This window comes from Rhopalosiphum padi, chromosome 2, assembly GCF_020882245.1.
Source record: "Rhopalosiphum padi isolate XX-2018 chromosome 2, ASM2088224v1, whole genome shotgun sequence".
NCBI lineage: Eukaryota > Metazoa > Arthropoda > Insecta > Hemiptera > Aphididae > Rhopalosiphum > Rhopalosiphum padi.
Window position 1 is genome coordinate 1,197,189 of NC_083598.1, and position 13,260 is coordinate 1,210,448.

General features: G+C 34.2%; 1 protein-coding gene across 3 annotated transcripts in view; it reads right to left on the reverse strand.

Moving 5' to 3' along the window:
• Window positions 1–4,386: 4,386 nt before the first annotated feature.
• The window catches only part of LOC132923345 (transcriptional activator cubitus interruptus-like), a 37,508-nt gene continuing 28,634 nt past the window's right edge, over window positions 4,387–13,260 (reverse strand). For 2 of the 3 annotated variants that reach the window (XM_060987284.1, XM_060987286.1), the window contains 11 exons: window positions 9,855–10,021; window positions 8,996–9,378; window positions 8,702–8,917; window positions 8,298–8,447; window positions 7,909–8,073; window positions 7,321–7,599; window positions 7,069–7,212; window positions 6,675–6,965; window positions 6,494–6,601; window positions 6,221–6,409; window positions 4,387–6,117 (listed from right to left, as the gene is read on the reverse strand). In XM_060987284.1, the coding sequence (XP_060843267.1) occupies window positions 4,879–6,117; window positions 6,221–6,409; window positions 6,494–6,601; window positions 6,675–6,965; window positions 7,069–7,212; window positions 7,321–7,599; window positions 7,909–8,073; window positions 8,298–8,447; window positions 8,702–8,917; window positions 8,996–9,378; window positions 9,855–10,021 (3,331 nt within the window). In that variant the 3' untranslated portion in view covers window positions 4,387–4,878. Of the gene's footprint in view, window positions 6,118–6,220; window positions 6,410–6,493; window positions 6,602–6,674; window positions 6,966–7,068; window positions 7,213–7,320; window positions 7,600–7,908; window positions 8,074–8,297; window positions 8,448–8,701; window positions 8,918–8,995; window positions 9,379–9,854; window positions 10,022–12,546; window positions 12,627–13,260 lie in introns of those variants that run through there. The other variant, XM_060987285.1, reaches the window with a different exon arrangement.

Sequence of the window (13,260 nt, forward strand, 5' to 3'; positions counted from 1 at the left end):
GAGAATTTATATACTCATTATCAATAAGTACCTATACATAAATATATAAATCTGTATTCTTTTGTTTTGAAGATTTATTATTCATGAGTAATTTATTTTTTATAAAATGGAGAAAACCATAAGAATACTTCGATCGGCATTTGCGACCCAAGGAGCGAAAATTAAAAGAACGAAGAAAAACGTCCGGAGGATTTTCGTCGGCGGTCGTACTCTTTACCGCGATCGCGACTGCTACAAACACAAACTACAAAACAACCGTATACGTAAGGCTTTCAAAAGACGCTCATTACGCGAATACGAAAAGAACGAGTTAGAACAACTGGGCGCCTGATACAACTACTCTACACGGATAACATAATATTAAAATACCTATTTTTAAACTTTTTATTAAGTTTCAAAATGTATTAGCACAATAACGTTCGTCTTTGACACTATTCGCTCTGTCGAATCCTTCAATTTAGTTCTTGACGGATAACATAACAAAATTTATTAAATGACAGCAATCGATATGATTATGAATGACCATAAAATTTTAAGTACCAAAACAAGTATATGTTAAATTATTGTTAATACGTCATGGTGTGGAATAACCACGTGTATTAACTTCCGTCGATGTACTGATAAAGGTATATGTATCCACATATCTGTTGAAAATGACTAACGAAAATCTATTTTAATATTATCCTAAAAAAGGCCTTAAGCTTTCATAGTAAGCGTATATTTCTTTACGCCAGTCAAAATTAAAAATTAGTTTAATATATTTATCAATAAAATAATTATTTAGACTTGAACGATTTTTTATTAAATTATATGGTTTTTGAACATGAAATTATTATTTCAATAAGTTAAAAATCATTTAGAATATTTTGAAGAATAACCTAAGAATAAACTTTAACTATTTATTGGACTAAAAATTTTATTTACTAGAAGTTATTTACCTCAATATTTAGATCAATAAAACGCCGCTACATACGTATGTATTAATTTCACAATGATGTGTTCCTTTTTTCATATGTTATGAAGTAGAAAAATGCTTCTATTTCCAACTTTAAAAGACCCCTGGATAAAAAAATATATTTTTTCACAGCCGCACGTTACCTAAATTATTCTGGATATGTCATTTTTCAAATAGAAGCGATGTAGCGAAGCAAGCAGTACAGGCAGTAAACCTACGATATGTGCAGTCGCTGAGACTGTATAGACAGGCGACCATGATGGAGCAAATGGTCGTCTCACCGGTTAATGGGTTGGTAAACTTCTCTAAACATTTCAAAATCGTAAACCGTTGCATTGTAGCAATTGATAATTATTTTATTATTTTAAAATTTTAAAATTTAAAATACAAATTATAAAGGTACTTATTAGTTTGTGCGTTTCATCAATTTTTTTACTAGAGTGGGTTTGTGGCAAGGAAATACCCTAAAATTGAACCGTGGAGTAGCTAAAATGCCTATCTAGAACGCCGTGTTATCATAATTTATTGTATTATATTGTTATGCTGAAAATTTAAATTAAACTTTCCCTTAGGTAATTTAAAAAAGTGAAAAGTGAAACATAATAGTTACTTAAAAGTTAAATTTATATGTAAAATTTTACGCAATTATTTAAATTTATTAATTATTGTTTATTGACAATATTCTTCAGCTAGTAGTACACTTGGGTATTTAATGGTTGACACCTACAACCATAGATCTTATTTTAACTATATAGCCTAGTCATTAGCTGGGAAGTTCGGTGCTAAACTTTCCAGGTCGTCAATGACGAATAGTGACAAATGGAGGTAGCCGTTTAGACGTAAAAAAATGTATAAATAAAATAAATAATATTATAATAGATCATCATTAAAATATATTAATTTAACTTAAAAATTGTTCAAATGTAAGACACTAGAACTAAAATATTTTTACGCAGAATCGTTCAAAATATTTCTCTGCATTAAAATAATATTTTGATCATTTTTTTATATTATTGCATAGGATAAGTAATATAAATAACTATATTTGACATTTTTACATTTTTTTAGATATTTTAACGATAAATAATTTTTTTATATATTTTATATATACATTTTTACATATGCCTACTAAAATAAATATAATAAATATAAATAACTTTTTTTGATATTGTATTTTAATTATTGTCGTACCTATTATAATAAAACATTAAATTTTGTTTTAGATATATTTTTAATTTTAATATTTTATATAATGAAAATTTGCGTATTAAATATTTTATATTCATTTTTGACTTATGTTAATAAATATAAATGTCTTATATTTACTGATTTATATATTTTTTTTTGACGTCCAAACGGCTACGTCCATTTGTCCTAGATCGCGTCCATGAACAGCCAATCTTAGACTTGAGGGATTGTATTTAACTAAGTAAGGCGTCACTTCCATCGTTGTGATCCCTTCCCTTTATAAGCATGGTGAATTCTCCTGCTATTTAGCGCCGTTTCTACAACCATAATATTTCAACTAATGTAGGCACCTCAACCTTAAAAAGTACTGTAACAGATCAGAGTGTCAGTTTCACGTCAGTATGGTTATCTTCTGCCGTGTTACTAATAGTTGATGTCAGTGAGTGAACTTGAAGTATAACCCTTTACCGCTATTATTGCTCACCGAGTACAATAGAGGTGGATCGTAAAAGCTAATAGAACTTAAATACTACTGCGGAAGATTAGTGCTATACCTACTATACCTACTTGAATTCATTGTGTATGATGGAGTTTATAATATATTTTAATTACATTTTTTTTAGGAAATTACATATTTTTAACAAAATGCTTATATTATAAATAAATAAATCTAATAAACATAATAACTGTATAGTACTGTACTACACAATTTAATGTATTTTTATTTTTATAATTATTGGGATATAAATTATATTATGGTAATATAATGAGTATGTTGGCTAGATAGTAATAATTTGTTTAATCATATTACTATGCTGGCTTAATAAGCCGACAATTAGAATAATAAATATAATAATAATATTTAAAAATAATATTTATTTCACGATTATTATGTAAATCGTCAGTCAGTAAAGATATTTGAAAACAAACTTTAGAATTTATATTGTTTTATACTTCAATTATTGAATCAGTTTATTGTTTTCGTTTTTAGTACACTATAAGTTTTTTTTTAATAGTTCTGTTTTTTAAACAAATTAATTTTAATTTTAAACGTTTTCATTCTAAATTGTAATATTTATTATTAGTGAATAATTTTTCAAGAACACTTTGCGATCGGACATATTCGGAGTATTCTTGTGACGGCGTTTTATAATATTACCTAAGTCATTGATATTCAAGAAAGGAAAACGAGATTTAATATATATTTAATGGATGAATAATACGTGAAAAATATTATGTTAATTATTAAAATAAAAGCGGTGATATTCAGGTAAGTTTAATTTATCAGTGTAATATAACTAATCTGTAAGTTAAAACTAACCACTTTACGTATAGTTATAGTATTATAATATTAATTATGTTTATTTTCAGGTTTATTATTATGTACAGTGTTGAATTCAGTAGACAATAATATATCAAAATGAACGAAATTACTTAACAATATAACACTTTAACTGCGGAGCATATTTTTTTTTATAAATTCGCATAATAATCAGATGTATAACAATGAATAATGATTACCGTTTATCGGATCATCATTAATATCACACACGTCTTGAATTCAGCACTGCCAATGAGGATGATGGGAGATTTTCGGTCACATGAGAGATACTATTTTATTAAATCAAAAATGTATTCTAATCATTATCATCTTAACTTAAAACAATATGTATAACACGATAAATCGGGACAATTCCTCTTATTATAGCTGACCGGCAGTTTACCGATTATCCTCTGTGTGGATTAGGCCTAAAGTTTATACTCGGGGAAACCACAATAAAAAAAACGCGCCACATGCAATACCTCATGCAACATTAAGGTTGATTTAATATCGACATTTATTATGTGCTAAGGTGGTGAGGAAATTTGCAATGTATAATTATAATTTGTAATATAAAATGTTATTAAATTGTCACACATATATAAAATGTATACTAAACCGTACACTGTAATATTGACGACATATTGTACATTGATATTTTAATTTTTATATTATTAATTATATTTTATTATATTTATTACTAATAAATTAATTGCGTCATTACGTTATAACGTTATTTCGTCGTATTATTAACTTTTATTTCTGTAATGTTACAATATATACTATTTTTACCCACTTATATTATTCATCCTTTTAGACATATTCTAATAGTTTCTCAAGACCCGTACTCAAATATATTACACGCTCAAATATATTGTCACCAGATTTAAATAAATAAAAATGTACTTCAAATACAAATAAGTATTAAATATAACTTTTTTTTTAATTAAAAAAATGTACCATCTTAAATCAAACATACAAGAAAGTTATGATTTCATTTTAACAAAAAAAAATAAATAAAAGTCTTAAAATGAAGATCACATTTATAACAATAAAAATTTTATGTTTACTACATACTTACATTTAAATAAATAAAATTATGAATTATAACATTTCCAATATACACACAAATCAAATCCAACGGATTTATAATTATTTCTTTTTACTTTTTGAAATCTACGTTTTACATGATGTAGAATAAATGCACTAATTTAAAAATGCATCCATCTTAAATCTAACAAACATTTATCATTAATGACCAGTTTTACAGTAAAAAAAAAAAAAAAAAAATGTATAAAAATTATAAATACAAATCATCAACACTTTATTGGGAGGGAGGAGAGCACTTACAAAACACGCTAAAACCGAGTGGTAACTATAGTTTTAAATTCTATACAATAAATTCGTAAGGTGGTTATGATTCGGAGAACACGGTGGACATTTGGAAAAAGGTGTTTTCGTCATACAGTGAACTTAATGACGTGGACATGTCCTTAAGCACCATGTTGTTGCTGCTGTCGAACTCTTGGGGTTCTGGTGCGGGCCGGAAGGGTGAGGATTCTTCCATCGGACCCGCAGCCACCGTCGTTCCGGTATCCTGTTTCCGATCCAAATCTGTATAATACTGTTGCTGCTGCTGCTGCTGCTGCTGTTGCTGCTGTTGCTGCTGCTGCTGATGGGCCTGCTGACTAAGCTGTTGGTGATGATTGTTCGGCCTCGAGTAGCAGTTATTGAATTTTCCGCCGTTGTTCTGATGATAACCACTGTTATAGTAATTGTTGTTGTGCTGTTGGCCGCACTGCTGTTGACTGCACTGCTGGTTGTTGCAGCCACCGTTGTAATAGCCGTGACTATACGGCTGCATGCCGTGCGTGGCGGCCGCTTGTCCCACAGCCGCGGCTTGTTGTCCTCCGTTGCCCGCGGTGGTCCTCTGACATCTCTGATACGCGTTTGGGGTGGTGGCGCTGTTTTCGTCGTAGTACGCATTTTCGTTGCCTTGCCCGTGGAACTGCAGACCGTTGTTATTGTTGTTGCTATTGCTGTTGCTGTTGCTACTATTGTTGTTGTTATTGTTGTTGTTGTTGTTGTTCAGCTGGTAGTGTTGATTGTTGTTATTCTTCAATGGGTGGTACTGTTGCCCGCTGTTGTGCCTGAAGTTGGCGTAATTGTGGTTGTAGTTGACAAAGTCTTGGTTGGACGAGTACGAGTACCGTCCACCGTTTTGCCTCTGCTGCATTGTCGGCCCGAAGTTAAAGTTGTTGTTGTTGCTGTTGTTGTTGGTGGTCGTGGTACCGAACAACGTCGCCGGGTGGTTAGCCTGGTACGGCCTTTGGTTCTGGAATTGAGGGTTGTACGCCGCACCGGGCAAGCCGTGTCCGTGGCTCTGCTCCTGCCCCTGCCAGTTGACTGGTAAACTGTTGCTGCGCATGTTCCGGTAGCTGTTGGCTGGCGGTACTTTGTTGGGCCTATCGTTCGGAGTGGTTGGCGGAACGACGGGGGCCACGGGATTGGTCAAGGCTTGACCGCTGGTCGCTTCCTGGACGATGATCGGGTTCAGCGCGGGAATGTGCTCCAGAGCGGATTCAGTCAGTTCGTTGATGGTTTTTTCTGTGTCAAATGAGCCGAGATCGTAATCTTCTATTTTTTCGCTTATCTGAAAAAATACAATTAAACAAAAACCGTTTACAACACTGTTACTCACGTAATATTATTTTTGGTTTTTAATTTTTATCGCCAACGCAATAATGATAACTCACCATGTCTTTAATAACGTCATCAAAATCGTCCGGTAGGACCATTTTGCTCTCCAGCGATTCACCTTCGCCGACCTCGTCAAGGTTAATATTAGAGTTGGGGTGATGTACGGCTCCAGCTTGTCGAGTTTGAGGTCTCGACATTTTGGCACTTTCTGGCAACTGCCTGCATTCTTCGTTATCGGTAAATTCCTGAAAACCGACATTTAAATAAAATATATAAACGTCAAATAGCTTTTGAAAGTTTTCTATTATAAACATATATTATGTACATACATCGATATCAGGACCCATGGCTGTATTTGCTTGACTAGGTGAATAATCCACAGAAATCGGATCGTATAAGGATGAGGCGTTACTTAACCTATGATGCTCGGAAGGCGCCTAAAAGAAATCAAAAGTTATTTATTAAACAATAATGCTCGAACAATTTTTCGCATCAAATTTGTATACTTACTTGACTGTTCCTGCGACTGTATTCAGACTTCATGCTCCAGTAGTTACTAAATGTGCTTTCTCTCCGTATAGTATCTTGATTAGATACCATTTTCATGTCAGTCAATTGCTTATTTAATTCTTGCATACCGGAAGTGCTTCCGTGTCCTGGACTCAAATCGGGCATAGGCGATAAATCGCTGGCTGCAGCGTGTTTCAATCCTACGTGTGGTACAAACCGTCGCATCCTTCGGACCATAGGTGCCGAAGTAACCATTCCGACTTCAGAGTGCATCGGGATAAAGTCGAATAACTACAAAAATCAAATAAATTGTCAATCATTTAAATTTTTTATATTTAGCTTAAACTAAATTTGGGGTTGCCGATGTAATATAAGATGTATAGTAAACACTCACGTCGGCATCTTGTCCGTCTTCGACCCAATTATCATCCAGAGCATCTGCACTATGGTTGCTGTCACTGATAGGCTCATCGTGAAACATTCTATTGCTATATGGAACGCTCATAGGACTAGGTTGCTGTCCAGGGGAATTTGTTTCCTATGGGAAAGAAAACGAGAATTCAAATTATATAAATAAATCAAACTAAAATTAACCCAAATGGTCTTTTAAAATTCGATTTATTTTAGAAATGCTATAGGTGCGTACTTCAGATTTTATGCTCGGACTAGACACGCTAACGGTTTTGGCACTCATCGGCATCTCATCGCTCCGATACGGTGACGCGTCGTCGGCACCCGGGCCGTTGCCACTACCTCCCCCGCCACCACCGCTTCCTCCACCACGGCTGTTGTCGCCGTTTCCATTGCCTTTATGTCGTTTATGCGCATAAAAATCAGCTCCGTGAACCGTCTTGACGTGTTTGCGCAAGGAACTGGGATCGGTGTAACGCTTTGTACATCCAGGAGCTTTACATATGTAAGGTTTCTAAAAAATACAAATTTTTTCGTTAATACTATTTCAGCTGACGATGTTCTGTAAACCCGATCTCACCTATTCAATTTTCCCAACTGATTGCATACACAAATTAAACATATTATATTATATACAAAATAAATATACAATTTCACCAAAACAAACTTTGAAATAGAAAAAGTATTATTTGTATATAGTATTATGTTATACAATATACATTATAATATATTATTTTTACAGTAAATTAAGCCCGCTCATAATATAAGTAATAAAATCATAAACATTGAATAGTATATTGGTTTTTACTAAAATTATAACTACCTCGCTGGAATGAGTGCGGTTTTGATGTTTCGCTCTATCGGAAGCATTGCTAAAGGCCTTACTGCAACCAGGATGTTCACAAGTATAGGGCTTTTCGCCGGTATGAGATCTGAGATGAGTTTTTAGGTTTTCCAACCTCGAATAAGCTTTGGTGCAATTTTCAAACTGTAAAATTCACATAATGTTGATTTTTAATACCACGTTGACGTTAAACGTATATAATTATATTTATAAATGGTCAAATTAGTATATTAGTAACACATTTTAATAATTAAAGTATATTAAGGTTTAGATTTTTCGTAATAATTAATTATAATATATATAAAACTGACAGTTACTATCATGTACGATCGACTTATGTTAACAAAACTAAGAGATAAATCAATTACCGTGCATTTGTGTGGCTTCTCTCCGGTGTGTCTTCGCATATGTACCACAAGCATGTATTGGGCTTTGAATGGCTTCTCAGCTCTAGAACAATCCTGCCACTGGCATACAAATGACTTTTTGTTCGCCTGAATATGATCATTAACGATGTGCTGCAAAACACAAGAACATAATAATATTATAAAGTCATCGCATTATCATTATATAAAAGAAAAACGGTAAGCGTATTAGTATTCCGGTGTTGTTGTGTGACTGGCGTTGGGTTATGCAATTAATTTTAATTTGCTTCGAGCAATTATACATTTTAATGAATTCAATATCGGCGTACATTTATAATATTAATAATTATTATTATGGGTTGAAAATAATATTGTATAGTAATGAAGACAATAAATATTATATGTACCTGTACTAATACTGCCTGAGTCTGGTATTCTAGATTACAGTTCTTCCAGTGGCAGTTAGTTTCGATAAAATCTGGTTCCCCTTTAAGGTCACTAATGGATTCCGGTGAGTTTTGTTTCGAGTCTTCGACGAGCTTTTGAGAAGACTTCTTTGAAGCTGATGCCGATTTCGATTTGGACCGTTCCTGTTTGATCTTGCACATGTCGTTGGCCAACATCTAATAACCATTTAACATTATACATAACGATACATAGCAATAAAAAAAAATAGTCTTATAAATATAGAAACTACTTGCCTGTGAACTGCAGTCCTGTGAGGGTACAGGTAACATATGAATGTTGTACGAAGGATGGTGAGCGGAGGACGGCATGGCGGCGGCGTTATGCCACGGCAAATGCAAGCCACTGGCGGATCGCAACAACTGTTGGACTTGGGGCGATATGACGGATGGGTGGTGTTGCATGGTAAACGCCAGCGGGTTCAGGTGGCCGTACGAACCGGACGTGCTCGAACTCCTAGAGCACGAAGCGCCGTACGCTGCGGCGGCCGAGTATAATGCACTCGGCGATGACCGAATCCTGCCATGTAGCTCTAGGTCCGGGGACGGTGACACGGACAGCGCCCGTTTCTTACCTTGACGCGAGAAGCTTTGTGCCAGCGGGCTACACAGACCCGAACCTATTGATCACGATTCATGATGGTTAATATAACGGCTTTAGTAATATATATATACGTTTGGAGTTTGATGGTTGAAAAGAAGGTAAGATAAATTTGAGAAGAATGCTAAAATTAGATCTACTATGAAAATATTTTTGAAATTGAAAACAGTGTGCATTTTTTTCAATCACGTTGTTACTATTTATTACTATCATAAAGTAATTATTTGATTGATTTAATTTCACTATATCGTAATAAAAGGCAAGCGATAAAGATGCCAAGTATAATAATTAAAGTAAACTAAATCAAGGGAGATCAAGAAAGGAATATAATCAATGTTTTAAAAATTGTGTAAATACTGAAATTTAATGTATTTAAAAAACAAATTTGCTAAGGCATCGTCCAGACGTTACCTAGTATTCACTTTTCAGAACAGGTTTCGAGGAAATCAATATAATATTATATTTTGGCATTATTATTATGTTTATTCTACTTACTCAGGGAACCGACTGTTGCAAACGACGAACAGATATCCATACAGTTGAAACGAAGCGGATGGGGGAAATCGGCTGGATGGGGGTGCGGATGGTGTGGCGGCAGGACGCCACCCGCCCCCCTCCGAACTAAGTCACCTGATCCACCAACACCGCAACTCCCGACTAAGCTGTAAACAAGCAAAACACACACATGGCTATAAATATACGTACATATAATATTATAATATATATAGAATATCAGTAAAATTATTATCACTGGTGCAGGGACCCCGGATGGGCTGGTTACCGAATTGACTCCACCGAATATAAACAGCTTGCTAAACAAAACCATAAACTTTGCAGGCCCCATAAAACACGACACCTAATACACTGCAAGAGTCGTGTCTATTCGTGTGTCGGGTGGTTATTTAAAACCTATACGTATACAACGTAACATAATCGAAAAGCGCTGTTCGACAAACTTGTGGGCCAAAGACACGTACGTACTAACTCGTAAAATATGTTAATTCTGAACGTCGAAGCCAAGTAAACCCAGCTTTCATACTAATTATTATTATTGTTAGTGACAGCAGCGAGTTTGTTGCGAATGCCAAAGAATAAAAAAATAACTGTTGCCAATTACCTCTATTCGCACGCCGTGTTTAATAAAATAGAACAACTTATTAGGCCGAGCGAATAAACGCACTGCGTATAAAAGTCCACACACATTATTACTATCAAACACACAATGCGAGTCGTTTGTTTATTGTTTAAAAATAAAGAAACTTGAGACGATCGATAAAGATTTTAAAAAAAATAGTATAAATAACACGGAAAAGTAATTAATTTTTAGCTACTACAAATTAAAGGTTTAAACTTATATACAAATTATGAGTTCATAAATATCAATTATGATAAACAAATATTGGTTTTATATTATATTATTATTAAGCTACGTCGTATGTATCTAATTTACTAAAATGTTCACGTTAAAAATTGTTCTCTCACCACTACCACTGCCATTGTCGTTATCGCCACAAAACAATATTCCAAAAGCCTTCATACTATTATCAGAATATTATAACAGTGGTGTTATTTGTTTAGACGTGGGAATATCTAAACGTATATGCGCGGAACGTAAGGATATTATGATGACAGTGACGATTCGTAATGGTCGTCTGGTGACGGGTGGTGGCGGTAACTAAATATTATATAGGTACGTTTTATGGTAAAATTCAAGCGGTGTTTTGGTCGACGTCTGTTGTGGCTCATCATCTCAGAGCGGATTCGTAAAAATAAAAACGAGAAATGAGAACCGACGCACAGTTGTTGTATATCAAAAAACGTGTTCGGCGCTAAACGAATCGTGTCGGCTGACAACCTATATATAATATCATGGATAATACGAGAAGCAGCAAGAGTGGCAGGCAGAAGGAGCACTGTCGGTGGTGCTGTAAAAATTCCCGGACAAGTCGGTGTTGTCCTTTTCGAAAAGAGAGTTTTATTTTAACGACGATAGCCGGGGCCATGTGCGGCGGCGGCGAGAGCGAGCTGTTGATTTACGACACTATTTTCAGATGTCGGCGGCGGTGGCGTATTATATACCTCTACACATAGAGGAACATATTATATTTTATATATACCGATACACACTCGTATTTAAATGTATATACGATTGGCATCCTGTAAACTATTTCCGGGAGAGGCTTTTCATCGTAATATTTTATTTATTTTCTCGTGCGTTCTTCGTCATGGTTGCAGCGGGTATAGCACGTTGCCAACTATGTATAATATTATATACATGAGGTGCATAATGATTTTTTTTTATCGTACACCAGAAAATGTCCTAGGCAAAACGAATGAATTTTAAATTTTAGGAAACAAACTGATAATAGTTGTAATAAAATGTATAAGACGGTATTATACATTATATATAACTAGGTAAATTAAATAAAAATTTAAAATGCATTAAGTAATTGACTGATTCACAATAAAAGAACCACTCTGTATACAACACTTATGTACATAACGCTATACGAGACTACTTCGTAATATCAATTACGAAGATGAAGACGCGCTTTTTAGCGTATGTATAGCTTCCGTTTTGCTTGTTCGTGGCATCGCGCATCGTTATAATTAAAATACGGACATTATAAAGTCATAATTTTATGGTGATAATAGGTAGTAATTATTTATTATTACAGTCGATAGTATGTATTGAAAGGTAAATTATATAAACAGTACAATTATATTGCAACTGAAACTGAAATAGTACCTACACACCGGCTATTTAATCTTTCAATTATAATTCTTTAACGTTACGAGTTCGTGACCATAAGGATTGGACGAACCATGGGCCATTATTCATTAATTCCTCTGCGTTATTCAAATACACGACTCATAATAATAATATAGTAGTGTTCATTTATTATTATAAATCCTCAGCGATATTTTTTTTTCTTTCCCGTCGTATCCTCCTCTCACCTCACCGTCACATACCTATACACGGCAGCAGCGACACTATACGATTATATACTGTATTTATCATACAGTTCTACGGCCGAGCGTTTCAGACATGTTAATTTTTTCCTTTTATTTATTTATTTTTTTTTCTATTATTATTACTGTGCGGCGGCAAATTGAATAATCGAACAAACTAGAACTATTGGATTCGAAAGACAAAAAAAATTTCAAAGTAAAAAAAACCACGCACCGTTTCCTCTTTATCATTGCACCGGACGACCGACGACGAAGCATGATCGGTGGTGGTTTAGGCATGTGTTCAATTTGTTAGATCACAGATAAACATTTCGATATAATAATGCCAGTGATGGAATGCAACTGGCCGTGAATTTCTTAGAACCGAACAGCAGGACGTTGAATTTTGAATTCTCGCCGTCCTTTTTTTTTTTTGTTCCCCACCCCCATTCTGCCCTTCTATACAGATGTATTGAGACTTGTTCTCTCTCGACGTCCACATTATATTATATTATTATTATATTATTCTCCCTTTTGCCGAGTCTTTATAGAAATATTTATACCCTGTGAGAATTACACACTAAAAAAAAATAAAATAAAATCAGGTGTACCTACATTCAACAACTCGCATTTTGTAATATATACATATATAAATGTTTCTCTTGTATGCGATACTTTATGCGGACCGGTCAAAAAGGACGTGAACGCGAATAAAATATACTTTATTGGGGGTTGGTGGTAATGTACAAACTGACACATAAAATCGTTGTAATATCACGACGGTAACTTTCTTGGTTGTAGCCAAGTTTCGTACATGGCCGATGAAGCGCGAGAAACTTGAAAATATATTTTATCACTTGTCTCTGATGACGTAAAGAGTTAATAAAAACACCAGTTTTTAACGGCGGACATAATTCTGACAGAAAAACAACGCCGCCGTAGTCGTCAT